The 16,395-nt window shown below is 41.9% G+C and overlaps 1 protein-coding gene across 1 annotated transcript in view; it reads left to right on the plus strand.

The window, feature by feature from the left end:
• ajm1 (apical junction component 1 homolog) overlaps positions 1 to 14,596 on the plus strand; it is a 17,202-nt gene extending 2,606 nt beyond the window's left edge. Inside the window, exon 2 of the mRNA XM_069717295.1 lies at positions 9,327 to 14,596. Coding sequence (XP_069573396.1) covers positions 9,381 to 12,656 — 3,276 coding nt within the window. The 5' untranslated portion in view covers positions 9,327 to 9,380 and the 3' untranslated portion in view covers positions 12,657 to 14,596. The remainder of the gene's footprint in view (positions 1 to 9,326) is intronic.
• Positions 14,597 to 16,395: the final 1,799 nt, after the last annotated feature.

Consider the following 16,395-nt stretch of genomic DNA (forward strand, 5'->3'; position numbering starts at 1 on the left):
TCATGTCTGAGCAGGACGCCATGATGGTAGTTTTTTGTAGAAAGTTATGGAACAAAGTCAAACTGTTGGTTTAGAAAGTTGTAGTTTGTAGTTGTAGAGACGAGCAGGTTCATCCAGCGGTTTAATGGCTGTTACAGCTGCTAATGTTACAGCTGCTAATGTTACAGCTGCTAATGTTACAGCTGCTAACATTGTGCACTAAAGAAAAGTGCAGCTGAAGCTGAGGCGAAGCTCCTCAGTGCAGCACGGTGGCGACGTGGTTAGCAACACGTTCTGGGTTCGGACCTGGACTGTGTGCAGTTTGCATGTCGTTCCTGTTGTTCGCTCCTCCGTCCACAGACATTCATGTCAGGTTGATGAACGAACTTCATACTTTGGATGGATGATGGATGGATGATGGATGGATGGATGATATGAACCAATCACATGTTCCAGTGTGAGTCATAAAACGTTTAATAAAACGTCAGTAGTGTCGATCTGACATTCAGCAGGAAGATGAAGACGAGCCGTCAGAAGCATTAAAGTGCTTCATGATGTCACGTCTTACTGGAGGTGAAGTTCTCTCATCCAACATTCACTTCATAAAGTCATGAGCTCAACCGTTCTTCTGACTGGATGAAGGTTGGAGGGGGACAGATGGTAGTTTGTAGTTTACGGTGATGAACGTTGGAGGACAGATGGTAGTTTGTAGAATTAAAGAAACTTCCAGTGAGCAGCAGGTCTGAGTGGAAACACCTTGTTGATGAGAAAGGTCAGAGGTCACGCTGGTTACAGCGATGTAACACAGAGTTGAAGACACTTGACAACAACATTTGTTTGTAAAAGCACAAAGTCAACGACGTGCAGGACATCTGGTTGTCACGGAAACACTGCTGCAGGGTGAAGCTTCAGGCTCATGAGCTACAGAGGTAGATTTACAGTGGGTACGGAAAGTATTCAGACCCCTTTAAATTTTTCACTCTGTTTCGTTGCAGTCATTTGCTAAAATCAAAAAAGTTCATTTTATTTCTCATTAATGTACACTCAGCACCCCATCTTGACAGAAAAAAACAGAAATGTAGAAATTTGTGCAAATTTATTAAAAAAGAAAAACTGAAATATCACATGGTCATAAGTATTCAGACCCTTTGCTGTGACACTCATATTTAACTCACATGCTGTCCATTTCTTCTGATCCTCCTTGAGATGGTTCTACTCCTTCATTGGAGTCCAGCTGTGTTTAATTAAACTGATTGGACTTGATTAGGAAAGGCACACACCTGTTTATATAAGACCTTACAGCTCACAGTGCATGTCAGAGCAAATGAGAATCATGAGGTCGAAGGAACTGTCCAAGGAGCTCAGAGACAGAATTGTGGTAAGGCACAGATCTGGCCAAGGTTACAAAATAATTTCTGCAGCACTCAAGGTTCCTAAGAGCACAGTGGCCTCCATAATCCTTAAATGGAAGAAGTTTGGGACGACCAGAACTCTTCCTAGACCTGGCCGTCCAGCCAAACTGAGCAATCGTGGGAGAAGAGCCTTGGTGAGAGAGGTAAAGAAGAACCCAAAGATCACTGTGGCTGAGCTCCAGAGATGCAGTAGGGAGATGGGAGAAAGTTCCACAAAGTCAACTATCACTGCAGCCCTCCACCAGTCGGGGCTTTATGGCAGAGTGGCCCGACGGAAGCCTCTCCTCAGTGCAAGACATATGAAAGCCCGCATAGAGTTTGCCAAAAAACACATGAAGGACTCCCAGACTATGAGAAATAAGATTCTCTGGTCTGATGAGACCAAGATTGAACTTGTTGGCGTTAATTCTAAGCGGTATGTGTGGAGAAAACCAGGCACTGCTCATCACCTGCCCAATACAATCCCAACAGTGAAACATGGTGGTGGCAGCATCATGCTATGGGGGTGTTTTTCAGCTGCAGGGACAGGACGACTGGTTGCAATTGAAGGAAAGATGAATGCGGCCAAGTACAGAGATATCCTGGAAGAAAACCTCTTCCAGAGTGCTCTGGACCTCAGACTGGGCCGAAGGTTCACCTTCCAACAAGACAATGACCCTAAGCACACAGCTAAAATAACAAAGGAGTGGCTTCAGAACAACTCTGTGACCATTCTTGACTGGCCCAGCCAGAGCCCTGACCTAAACCCAATTGAGCATCTCTGGAGAGACCTGAAAATGGCTGTCCACCAACGTTCACCATCCAACCTGACGGAACTGGAGAGGATCTACAAGGAAGAATGGCAGAGGATCCCCAAATCCAGGTGTGAAAAGCTTGTTGCATTATTCCCAAGAAGACTCATGGCTGTACGAGCTCAAAAGGGTGCTTCTACTCAATACTGAGCAAAGGGTCTGAATACTTATGACCATGTGATATTTCAGGTTTTCTTTTTTAATAAATTTGCACAAATTTCTACATTTCTGTTTTTTTCTGTCAAGATGGGGTGCTGAGTGTACATTAATGAGAAATAAAATGAACTTTTTTGATTTTAGCAAATGGCTGCAATGAAACAAAGAGTGAAAAATTGAAAGGGGTCTGAATACTTTCCGTACCCACTGTATATCTGAGGAATTAAAGACACTCAGGAGGTCTTCCTACAAACGGAGGCAGGAAACAGCTGAAGCCGGATGTACCGGAGCTGCTCCATCTTCTCTGGACTGAGAGAATCATAAAACCTTGGTCTGCAAATATTACATGTGAACTGTGTTAAAAGACAATTTAAAGCAGGAACATATGAGACAATATCAAGATTTTACCAAAGTATAAACGACTAGCTAAGAATGTTAATATTTCCAGGTCACTAATATTTTTTCACCTCATTCAGAGGACAAGATGAAGTTGGTTTTGTGGATTGAAAGAACACCGATTGTTCAAAGAAACGAGCACAAATTACTGCATTAACTGTTTCATATCATCTCTAAAACATCTGAAGTCATTAAGATTATATAAAAGACCAGGAAAACATTCGCAAATTCATTCAGTCAAAACCAAAGATATTCTGTTTTTACATCAAATAAGAGGCACATGAACAGAATGAATTATGGGACACGTTCATAGATGATATGTAACCTCACCGTGTCATCTCGCCGGTGTCTGCTGAGTCCAGACAAACATGTAGGCTTTAAAGATTACTGAGAAACGTTCTGGAGAAAACTGATCAGATGATTCAGATCTCAGATCCTAAAATTTGACTGAACGATTAATTATTGTCTCGTGGAAATCTGTCAGTAGATGATTTGATAAATGATAATCCAGAAGATTTGTTTTTCTAACCGAGTCTAATCCCGGACAAAACAAACTATTTATTACAGAAGACCTCTGTAACCAAATTAAAGGAAGTGATTCCATTATAATTTACTTTAATATCATGTATCAGCAGAGTGTGGAGCCACCGTCTTCACAGCTTGTTGATAGCGCTGCAGCCTCACTTCATGGCACTCTAAGATAAGAAGGTAGTGAATGAGAGGAGGCTCCATCTGGGATGCAGTTCATCAATGCACCCTTTAAAACAGACATTGTAGAAGCAGGAAAGAATAAAACAAAAATAAAAACTCTTTGCGATGCTGCAACTACATACTTTCCATCAATAATAGAAGAACCTGAGCGTTCTTGGCAGACTGTAGCTGAGTGACCGCTCTGTACTTCTGCAGCTCTTAATAGTAATTATTGATTATATAGTTAGAGAATAGTTGATAGTAGATGATTTCACAAGCTTTTATACAAATAAATTATAGTTCTCACAGAAAAATTCAGAGGTTTGTTCCCATGAACTTTCACTGATTTATATCAGAGAACTTCTCTCCAACTTCAACACTTATTTAATCTGTAAATCATCAACATGTCTTTTAAATGTCGTCCCAACTAGACTGCTGAAGGATATTTTACATGAACACTTCCATATCTGATCTGATCACTCTACTATTAACAGGCTATATATAACAGGCTGTTAATGTAGCTGTAATTAAACCTCTGCTAAAATAAGACCCCTCCTGATGCAGGAGTTTTAACCAATTACAGATAAATGTTTAACTTCCCTTGAAAAAGTATTTTATAAAATATATTACACAGTATTTAGTTTAGGTACAAAACGCTTCACAGGTTTGTTCCCACCGGCAAACTCAGACTTTTGGATTTTAAAATTAGAGCAATGGTCACAGTTACCACCAAAATAAAATACTTTAAAATAAAACCGTCAGTTTCCTGTTTGTGATGGAAAGATTTAAGGTTAAGATTGAAGCACTCCACTGGTCCGATGCTGATGAGATCTGAGTAACACATTTTCATCTCCCCTCTGGGCTGAAAGGCCCAAATTATTTCACCCTCAACTAGCAGCTGCTTTATGTGCAGTGATGTGGGTCACAGAGCTGCAACAAAGCACAGCTCACTGCAGGAATTCTAATGGAGCCTTCTGCTCCTTCTCAGCACACTGCTAAATATCACCGCCTTTATTTTGAAATCCAAGTGTATCGTTAGCTACATGAGGCAGAACATAGGAGGATGACATGTAACCTCATTTCATCACAGTGAAAGACGCGCTGTGACTTTTCTCCCGTTGACCTTGTTCTTCAGCATCATGTGACCGCCTTACTGCAAACAGGAAGTGATTGTGATTAAGCGAGGGTTTTAACGTCGTTGTTGGCATGAGAGTGATGCATTCAGGACCGAGGCGCTGGCGATTATACATTACCATATAAATAAAACATGTAATCTTAAATATGTTCATGTTATGGAGCAATTCACTCTCAAAATATACAACTTTTTGTAAGCGTGATAACTGTTTCCATGGCAACACACAGGGTATGAATAACAACTGGAAAACAATCAGTAGACTCTTATGTAACGTATGCAATGTTTACTACTCCAGGAAGTAGTCCGACCCTTAGCAACCACTTAGCAACAGAGAGGATTTCTAGTCTCCAACTGACAGAACATAGAAACACCAAACTGCTCAGCTAGCTCAGTCTGGTTGGAACAAAGTTATCTGATGAACAAAGATATCTGATGAACAAAGATGTCTGATGAACAAAGATATCTGATGAATAAAGATATCTGATGAACAAAGATATCTGATGAACAAAGATATTTAATGAACAAAGATATCTGATGAATAAAGATATCCATGTTCTCATGTGTTTTAAACATTTTAGCTCCGTGTCGTGTGTTCTAACCAAACCGATCCAGCTAGCCGCCGCTAGGATTGTAAGTGCGTGACTATCCGTGGTGTTACGGTACGGGTGCTCAGAGCGACCAAAAAGGACCAAAAGAGACGCGACTTCACCAAATGGGTCATTTAATAGAACTATAACAAGTAGAAACTATATTATATTACATGTTATATGAAAGTTCATTATAATTCTATTTTCTCATTGAGGAGGTGGTGATATTTCTAGTGATGAGCAGGGTGTGATGTCATGATGATTTGTTCCAGATGTTCAGTTGACCAATCAGATCTCTGGGTACACATAAGACACCTCATTGCAGTCATTTCATCGTGTTGGTACGTCTCACTGAAAGCTTGGCATCCTATTGGTTGACTCCAAGCGTGACATCGTTCCATTGAACTCACAGTTTCATCATCGGTCAGTAACACTGAGGACAGACAGATACCAAGTGAAAGTGTTGTTCACAGTTTGATGTTCTGATCTCATATAACTGTGTAACTGAGATTGTTGTCTGATAAATCCCATTAAAACAGGTGAAGCTTTCATCTGTGACCGTCCAGCAGCAGATGGTGAATAAGTGTCTGAAAACGCACTGAAAGAAACAGCTGTCTGTCTTTAATGAACTTAGTGCTGCTTAATGCAGCTGAGAATCACTCTCTATGCGAAGCAGCATGTTTTCTCAGCTCATTTACCTCCTCACACTTTCATCTGTTCACTTCTTATCACTTCCTGCACAGATGTTTCACATTAAAGATGAAGTGGAAACGATTGTGAATAATTGCTGAGTGAAAACAGTAACTGCAGTTGAGATGTTCTTCATGCTCAGTTTAACATGTAAGATTTTAGTACAGGTATAAATTTACCAGCATTACCAGTTATCGTTTGGTTGCAGTTTATCCATTCGTTGACGACTAATGCAAATCATTGTTTGCTGGTTTATCAAATATCAGTCCGTATTTCTTTTGTGATAGAGTGTGTATTTCATAGTTTTATCTGAAGAGTGTGTGTTAATAATCTCAGCGGAAAGATCAGAAATATTATGTCACCCCACTGAGGCTTTCACTGGCTGCAAATCCTCTGCTTCACATTCAAAGATCTCTTCCTGTCAACGGGGAAGAAGACTTTCTCCTGACTCACCGGTCTTACAGAGACACATTGAGTATCGTTCAAAGTCTTTTAGTACAAACTTCCTTCTTCACATCACTTTTCTAAGTAGGAGAAGGAGCTGAGTCGGACTGAAGCCAAACATGTCGGCCAGCGTCACAGCCACAGAAAGCAGTGGTCGATCAGGTGTTTAAACTTCTGTCTTCATTCTTTCCATAACAGTTTCATTCAGAAACACTTCGTTCTCACGTTACACACAAACTCTCGGGTACCAAAAAAAACTTTACAATGAACCCAAAACTGACATAAATACTAAAAACATGAGTTTTCTGAATCATGTAGCTCCTCAGTCTTGAAATAGTACTTCATTTAATTAGAAGTCTCTCTTTCGGTTTCACATCAGGATCTCTTTTCATTTTGGAAAACATCAGTAAACATCTGCTTTCCTCTGCAAACCGCTCTGATTCTGCTGTTACCTGAAGACAAGGCAGGTTTCATTTGTGAGCACATTTCAACAACAAAGCGAAACATAGTGCTTTTTATAAAAACATACATGAAAACATCAAGCAACAGAAACACAATAAAAAGAAATTTAAAAACGTGATTAAAACATTAAAATTAAAGAAACAGAAACAAACTAAAATAAGATGCATGTGTGAAGTAAAAGGAAAGACGTTACAGAGCAGATTGAGACATTAAACACAAATAAAACTGGAACCGCCCCTGAAGTGAGCAGTCCTCCTTCAATATCACCGTTTACCTCCTTCTCGACGAGCAGAGACAGAAAGAGTTCACAGAATGAAAATGTAAAATGTGACAAAGCAGAATAACAGAAATGGAGCACAGATGATCAGACGATGGGGATCAGTCAGTAATAAATGGGGCAGGCACTGGTTCCTGCTGATGTTGGGGGAGGAGGAGTCCACAGAGGAGGAATTAGTTCTGCCCAGGGAGGCAGACATTTTCAAGGGTGTTCAGTGCCAATGGTGCAGTGTTGCAGTGCACTACCCACAATGCACTGTAAAAACCAGCAGTGACCGGAAGCAACACGACTCCGCTTGTGTTGGAGGAGTGACAACTATTATCCCTCTCTAAAGGGTTGCCCAGCCCTCTGTATGTTACTGAGAGCTCCTCACGGTCAGGAACATTTATTCACATAGTTGAGCTCCACCCAAACCAGCTGATTCAGCTTCTTTTATGTGAACAATAACAAACTGATACTCAACACACATTTTATCACAACAGCTTCAAATATGTTTTCAATTGTGTCGACAAATTTGCTTGAAAAGTGTCCAATAAATCGTTCTCATATCAGATTTAATAAAAACCTTTTGGACCTGAAACTGCAAGGCTTTTAATTTGAAAAGTCAGGTGTAACTTTGATCTCTTAGTGACAGACACTATTTATAGCTCCGCCCCCTCTGTTGCGGTCCAACTGAAAATATTATATTTATGTCATTGACCTATTTTCTGAGCAGCCGTTTGTTTCCAGCTCAGCATGAGAGTCTCTGCTGTGTTACTGTCCTCTGATCGATGTGTCTCACTGTGGGCGGAGCCCCACCTCTGCTGTGTTTCTGTCCTCTGACCTCTGCATGTCTCACGGTGGGCGAAGCTCCACCTCTGCTGTGTTCCTGTCCTTTGACCTCGAGGTCGAACATGCAAGAACTCAATATCTGTCCATAAAAACCTTTTCAAATCTAGTTTAGAAATATTTGAGATGCTAATAATTCATATGTGTTTGCTTGCTTATTGTCTTCTTTCACCAGCAGACTGCTGTGACCCATTAAAACAGGCTAAACACTGCAGTGCCGGTGCTCTTAGATGTAGCTCACAAACATGTTTCTGTAGCTCTAACAGATCCTCTTACAGTTACTGATGTTACTTATAATTAAGGACTTGTCTGTTCCTCTCTGCAGCTCATCAAGTTAACTTGTGTAGTATGAAGTATGAATGATTCCAAAACTACAAGTTTTCCTAGTTTTAACTGGAGAACTTGACACCGACTGTATTAGTTGATGACCAGCAGGTTTCATACAGATTTACACTCGTGTTTATATTTTCAGACTTTTGATTTCACTGAAGACAGTGCAGAGATAAAAACTCTTCAAGAGGAACTTATTTTAGTCTTCAAAAGAATTTCCTGTTTCAGAGACAGAGAGTAGAAACGTGTGATCTCAGACTGATTCCTAGTATTTTGTGCCCAAATCCTGTTTTTCAAAGTGAAGACGTTCTGAAAGTGTGAGTCCTTTTAGTGACAACAATCACCAATTAAACGGACCCGCCCTTTCTATTACTCCTAACTAATTTAAATTTGCATTCATTTAATTTTAGTCATTACGAACTGGATTAGCTTCATCAGAACAGAGATTTTTTTTCAAGGGTCCAATCATTCACTCCTTTAACATACAGCATACATTCACTTTCCACATCACCACAAAACCAACACAGAAGTTTAATATGTTGTTAACGCATCCTCTTTTCAAAGCCGTTTCGGCATCAGATTTGGATTATATGTCGACCTTCAGGCCATAATAATTCAAGCACTGCTTTGCGTCTTGTGGTTTTTATGTTTTTATAGCTTCAAGGGTTTTGAGACAGTTGACTCTATGGCAAATATGCACTACAAATCAAGGATCAAGGAGATCAAGGAACTTATCCTTTGAAAATACATACAGAGATGTGGGATCCACTTTTTTAACACCATGAATCAGACCAGCAGCTCTTGGCCTCCGGGTCACAACATTATGTTGACGTTTTCTTCATGTTTCTGCGGAATACTGAAAATGCAGTCAAGAAACGAATTCTCATAATTAAATAGTAATTATCTTTTGGTGTCCCTGTGAGACATGTCTGAACTAGTCTACTGCTCTTTTTTCACCTCCAACCAATCCAACCATGTGGAATCTCCTTAAATGACTCTAAAATATAACCTGTAGTATTGCTGCCAAAGCTAAAGGTTAGAAACTAACCTGCTAACAACTCATCTTAATGAATGTCTTCATCATGCATTGTTGGAAACTAAATGTCCAGATGAAAGTCACTGACTGAGATTCTCTGTTTCTTCCTGCAGGCCACATGGGCATTAAAGCAGCTTGATGGAGAAAACTAGAGGAATCCCTTTAAGATGACACGCACAGACCTGCCGGACTTACTGGTATCAACTGTGCGTCAACATATAAAAGTGATCCCCATTTCTTCACACTACAAGTCCCTGCAACCCTCAAAACAATGTGATGCTTTAAATTACAGCACACTGGAGGACAGTAAAAAAAAAGTCAATAAGAGGTTCTGTCGTACCTTTGACTTTATGTCACTGCAGTACCCCAAATCACACAAATACTCGATGGACTCGCCGTACAGGAAGGCTGACTGGCAGGCAGCCAACCAAGATGCCTGGAACGCCTTGGGCCGCCAGCAGAGGTACCGCTTTTCTGCTCCAGACATTTTCAGCCACAGGTTAACCCCTCAGCCTGTGGCTCCAAATATGACCAGTGACATCGTCGTCCCTGAACAAAAACGAAGGACTAGGTCTAAAAGTGCCCCTCGGGTACAGACCAGCCTCACTCCTGTGTCTTTTGAAGGGTCCTCGTCTTCAGGGAGGAAGGGCAGAGAGTCTCAAAGGGCTCCAAGAGACTCCCGCTGGAGACCGGAAGCATCACCACACAGTGAGTCTTCTTATGCAGCAAGTAGGGCTCATATGCATGAAGTGCATCCCATCAAGTTGCAGCCTCAAATGAGTGACAGCAGTCGATACTCACCTCACTATCCTGCTGATAGTTATGAGGATGGAAGTTTGGATAAACCAGCTACGAGTCCTCATGTGAGGTGTCGAGTGGACATCAAACCCGATGACGGAGCCTTACATAATTCAGGACGGAAACAAGCGACACCTCAGATGGACATCCCCCGGCAGAGGCACCACAGTGGGGGCAGCAGGAGTCTGACCGTGCCACGCCACTTCTCCTACTCCAGGACACCAACTCCGACTGACTCGTTGGGTACAGAGAGTCGGCAGGCTTATCAATATTCCCGCAGCATGCCAAATAGTTACTTACAGCCCATGGAAATCCCCCTGCAGAGGATGCCTTCATCAGGTGATTACTACGGCCGAGAACGCAGGGCTCACTCCAGCCCGAATGTGCCAACCAAGTTCTTTTATGCAGACGACCCGGGGAGGTACGTCACCACCGCTCCTCCACAACCCAGCTCTTACTATCATGATGAACGTTACACACCGGGACAAGCGTATACTTCAAAAGTGCAATATGTGCAAGATCCAAGGACTCGAATGGTGCATGCTGTAGCTCCAGGAGCGTATTACCCTGAGGTGGAGACCTATCCCTACTCTGTGCAGACAGGGTATCCCAAACCCTATGCAGCTAATAAACCAGGGCCGTACATCATACAAACACCTCCAGCGAGAATATTCTACGGAGACGATCCGCGGTCTTATCAAATTCAGACGGCTCCACCGCGGTTTTATTATTCCACTGACATGTATGAAACATCACCGGAGCACCATGTTCCAGCAAAGGCATATTATACAGAGGGCCGGAGACACGCTCGAGTCATTCAGGCACAAACAGAGGACTGGTACGGCTCAGATGCATCAGGCTACTCCACCAATCCTGCCTCTTACGTATCTCAAGTCACTCCAACCAGAGTCCGGCAGGAGCCCGTGTTAACTCCGTGGTACGCCAACCCATGTGTTGAAACTCAAAGGATCGGCACCGATTCCAAATCCTACTCACGGTCTTGGGACAGTATCCTGAACTCGCGTGTAGAGCGGGAACAACCTCTTCCTGTCCAGCGAGGTCAGAGCTACGACGATCTCCTGGACTCCAGGAAGCCTGCCTCAGCCGCCGCTGACAAACCACAACCAGTCGTAGTCAATCTGTCCAGTTCGCCAAGACGCTACGCAGCCTTATCCATGTCGGACAACTCTCTGATTGACAAAAGCCCCACTGAGATGTCAAAGAGCTCCGCTAGTAAACTGTGGTTCGTCACTCCGGAGATAACGATCACAGATAACGACATTCGACCAGGAAACCTTAACAAGGCTGAAGGACGGTCTGCCAGTTGGGACATTCTGGACTCTAGAAGCACTCACGGTCCAGAAATGTCCCCGCGCGAGTTTGAAAGCTCAACCAAAGAGAAGACACATGATAACGCCTCACTTCAACAAAGCCTTGAGCAACTCGATGAGCTCCTGGCGGATCTGGTGACTGACTACAAGCCACCCAGCAGAAGGGCCAGTGAGGATATTTTGGACCAGCTGAAGAAGTTAATTGACGAGGAGGAAGCGGTATCTCTGTCCAGAAAGAGCTCGAGGGCCGGTGCAGAGGAACCAGCTCCTCTGGACAAGCAGCCGACCTCCATCAGGATGAACCCGGATCCTTTTCGAGATATGGACGGAGCCAGCGATGCCATGAAGAGTGCAGACGAGTGCTCCCCTGATCAGAGCCCAGACGAGGACGATACAATGATGTGCTCCAACAACAAATGCCGCAGGACGGAGACCCTGTTCAATGCCTGCCTGTATTTTAAGTCCTGCCACAGCTGCTACACCTACTACTGCTCACGCAACTGCCGCAGGGAGGACTGGGACATCCACAAAGAGAGCTGCCTGTACGGAAGAATCGGCAGCACCTGCCGTCACATCATCAAACACTGCCGGGAGACTGTTGAAGTCCACAAAGCCTTCTCGCGTATCGCCAAAGTTGGCTACCTTTCTCGAGGTAGAGGAGTTCTCTTCCTCGGTTTTCCAAACCCTTCATCATCCAGTAGCTTCCTGCAGTACGGCTTGGACAGTTTACTCATGTCTCCCACGTACCTGTCCCTCCGAGAGCTGGACAGCTTCAGGGACAACCTCGGAGAGTACTGTAAGGAGCTGCAGGAGGCGGGGAAGGAGTACGACCCCAATGAATGTTTCATCCTGAATGTATCCATTGCTGTCGGAGAGAAGCTGCCCGACGGGCCGTCGCCAAGAAACCAAGCTCCAACTGTCAGGAAATATGCAAAGGTAGCGTTGGCTTCCTTCAGCCCGGAGAAAAAGGTCCACAAGAAAGAGAGTGACATGGAGACACTGATTCTGACTCCGCCCCCTGGAACAGCTGATATCGACAAAGAGGGAGAGGAAGGCCGGAAGGCCCGCGAGATCTGTTTCATCAACATCCAGCGGGAGTTGCGGATTCGAGGGGTTTTCCTCCGTCACGAGTACCCGCAGGTGTACCAGCAACTCTGTGAGTTTGTGGAGAGTAACAGAAGGTTCACGCCCACTTCGATCTACCCCATCGATAAGAGGACTGGGAAACAGTTTATGTGCATGATTATGGCTGCCTCAGAGCCCAGGACGCTGGACTGGGTCGGCACGCCACATCTCCTCGATGACATCATTTAAGTGCACCTTTTGTTGTAAATATATATGTATAGAAATACATATATATTGTTACACATATTTATATATCAGTCCAGTTACAAACATTTGTAGATAAGTATTTTGTTATCTAAAAGATATATATTCATGTCTGATTGGTCAGTATTATTCTTTATCAAAATATTTCCTGTTGGGTGCAGGACGAGGACATTGTTTATTTGAACCTTTTTAAGAAGGACATACTTTTTATCCACCACATGTCATTCAACCATATCCTGCTCATGAACTCTGACTACACATTCCCGAAAGCCACATCCTGGTGTTTGGATTTTTTTAAACTATTAGAAAGTACTGTATGTTCTTTGAAACTTAAAAACCACTTCCGATGAGCTTGTCCGTTTCTGTGAGTACATCATCATCATGTTTCATCATGCAGAAAGTATGAAACATTATTTTCTAAGCTATACATAAATACTTTCTATGCAAAGTTGTTTCATGAGTTAAGAACCCATTATTGCAGAGAGAGTAGAACAAATTATATATATGATATAAATGATATATGATATATGATATGATATGATATGATATGATATGATATGATATGATATGATATGATATGATATGATATGATATGATATGATATGATATGATACGATACGATATATATCTGTAAAAGAAATGTTATAATTGAGATTATATGTCGACATTCTCGTGCTACTTGAGACATTCATTTAAAAAGGCACAAAGTGGCATGTTGCTCTGGTCGAAGTGCTTCATGCACAGCTTGCTTTGGAGAAACGCTCGTTCACTGGTTCTTCATTTGTGCTCTGCGGAGCGACTAAAGCGGTGCCGGACTTTAGAGAAACTTCCAGATGAATAATGAAGCGGTGCCAGATACCGACCACACGGCTGCCGTCGGCCGTAGTGTTCAGTTTTAAACACTGTGAATACTGAGTTATCTACTACTGAAAGAAAACTTGGTGTAACACCAACAAATCATGCAATTTCCTCTAATATCGAAGTTTACGAGCTGTAATTTTAGATATATTTACAAATAAAAGTATGTGAATAGCAGCAGGAGTCATTGATCACAGGAACTATGTGGAACATTAATGCTTAAGGAAGACATTAGTTGTGTATTTGCTCTACATTACGTTTATTATGTGTGTGACCTCTACTGTCATCTTTGGTTTTAGCAGACCAGACTCAATGAACGTTAGAAACATTTATTAATGCAACTTTAGCCACGTTGCCTCGTTCTTTTTTAAGGTACTGTACATTTCTTGACTTTGTTTTTGTAGCATCCTAAATCTCAAATTTCCTGCCAGCAAACTGATAAAAATCTGAAACTTGAGTTGATAAAAAAAAGTTTAAAAAAAATAGCCTAGCCAGAAATATTGTATATGTGAAATGCTAATATACCAACTGTTTAATAATAGTTTGATTGACAGCTGACTCAACATGTCTGGAAGATGTGAACCTGTCAGTCAGTCCCCACTAACGGTTGATTATGTTGTTTTCCGCAATCTTCAATCATTTTTCTCTATTTCAGCGTTTTCCCTTGTGATACCAACTTTCCTTAGAGTTTGTAAGTAAAATGAAACTTGAAGCACATCTAAGAAAATCTGTTTCACTGAAAGCTGTCGGGCGTCGTGTTCGGGTTCAGTGAAAAGTTGCTGGCTGCATGTGGTTCTGTTTTCTATCCCCTGATCTCATTCTTCATTTGACATTGATGATAGTAACTTGCTTGATGAAAGTGAAAACTACTATGCTGTGTAACAAAAAATATATGAATTTTCCATGTTTGTCTTTCAAATTAAAATAACATGTCAAAGGCAAAGAAAAGAGACCTCACTAAAATATCTAGAAGATCCTGTAATCTTGTATTTTTTTTATACTTTCAAGATATGTGTCTGAGTGTGTCTATTTATAAATCATATCTAATAAATGGAATGGGAACTACTGTCTACTCTTCATTTGGTGTCGTCTGTCAGAGAGAAGCAGTGAAGAAGGTGTGTGTGTGTGTGTGTGTGTGGGAGGAGGGTGGGGGGGTTAGAAACAGGACGATGTCATTGATGTTTGAGATCTCTGCACATCATAAACTTAGACGACAGTTAAAATGTCAACAAAAGCCTTTTATATATCATCTTACATGAAAATGTAAGATGTTTTTGAGTAATTTTTTTAATTATATATTATGAGCAAACAGATTAATATGAAACAGAAATGTTGTTAACTGTTATTAAATGTCATGCAATCAAATGTCTGAAGTTTAAATCTAATTTATGAGACATTTTGGCCGGTTGGATTTTATCAAAGTTTAATTTGTAAAAAGTGAATCCTGTAACACCACTTTGTCCATTAGGAGGCGATAATGAGTTCAGCAGTCTGTCTTCAGGTCTGCATTACACTGATATCTGGTTAGGTTGAAGTCAGACTTTATACAAAAGTGCTCGTAGCTTCCAGGTCTGTAAAATGGTCCTGATGCAGAAGTGCCTTCAACTGCAATACCACCGAGTGCCACTAGACACCAACAGACTTAACAAACTGGTTAAGAAGGCCGGCTCCATCATCGGCTACAAACTGGACAGCCTGGAAAAGGTGGTGGAGAGGAGGACGCTGAACAAACTATTATCCATATTGGATAATCCTGTCCACCCTCTCCACCACCTGCTGCAGGGACAGAGGAGGACGTTCTCCAAAAGATTCCTCCAGCTCCGCTGTCACAAGGACAGATACAGGAGATCATTCCAGATACAGGAGATCATTCCTGATACAGGAGATCATTCCTGATACAGGAGATCATTCCAGATACAGGAGATCATTCCTGATACAGGAGATCATTCCAGATACAGGAGATCATTCCAGATACAGGAGATCATTCCTGATACAGGAGATCATTCCAGATACAGGAGATCATTCCTGATACAGGAGATCATTCCAGATACAGGAGATCATTCCAGATACAGGAGATCATTCCTGATACAGGAGATCATTCCTGATACAGGAGATCATTCCAGATACAAGAGATCATTCCTGATACAGGAGATCACTCCAGATACAGGAGATCATTCCTGCCCACTGCAATCAGACTGTACAATAACTCACCTCTGGCAAAATACATCACATAACAATAACACTGGTGACTGTGTTTCTTGGTTGTTTGTATATAATATATATAAATATATACTGTACTGTATATACTGTACATACTGTGCATTTTATATTTATATTTAATATTTTTTGCTGCTATTTTATTGCTTTTCTATTATTCTATTATTATCTTATTGCTTCTGTATGCTGCTGTAGCGAAAAAATGTCCCCTCGGGGATTAGTAACTACCTACCTACCTAGAGGTCGGCTCCAAAAAGCCTCCGGCTCCATAGACTCCCATTCAACTTCTCTCATCAAATCCAAAGTGAATAAAATGTGTCCATCAGTTATCTCGGTGTTGTTAGCTAAAGTCACTCCTTCTTATTAGTTTTCTGGAGGTCCATCTGAAAATAATCCCTCATTCATTAGAAAAGAAGATTAAAAAAAGACCTGTTTTTGGGGGCGTGTCTGTTTGATTGACAGGCCTGTGGTGCAGTCAGGTTACAGCTATCGGTGGGCGGGACGTAGTATCGTCAGGTTTCCAATCAGATCAGTCAGATCCACCGCTGGCTCCTCCCCCAGCTCAATGACCTCACTGATGGTTGATGACATCACTGATGGTTGATTAAGGATGAGGAGTGAGAGGATGAATATCAGATATCAATTATTA

The sequence above is a fragment of the Brachyistius frenatus genome, unplaced genomic scaffold (genome assembly GCF_029030835.1).
Source record: "Brachyistius frenatus isolate BFR_SWC_R1_liver_20210118 unplaced genomic scaffold, ASM2903083v1 Contig_172, whole genome shotgun sequence".
Taxonomy (NCBI): Eukaryota; Metazoa; Chordata; class Actinopteri; family Embiotocidae; genus Brachyistius; species Brachyistius frenatus.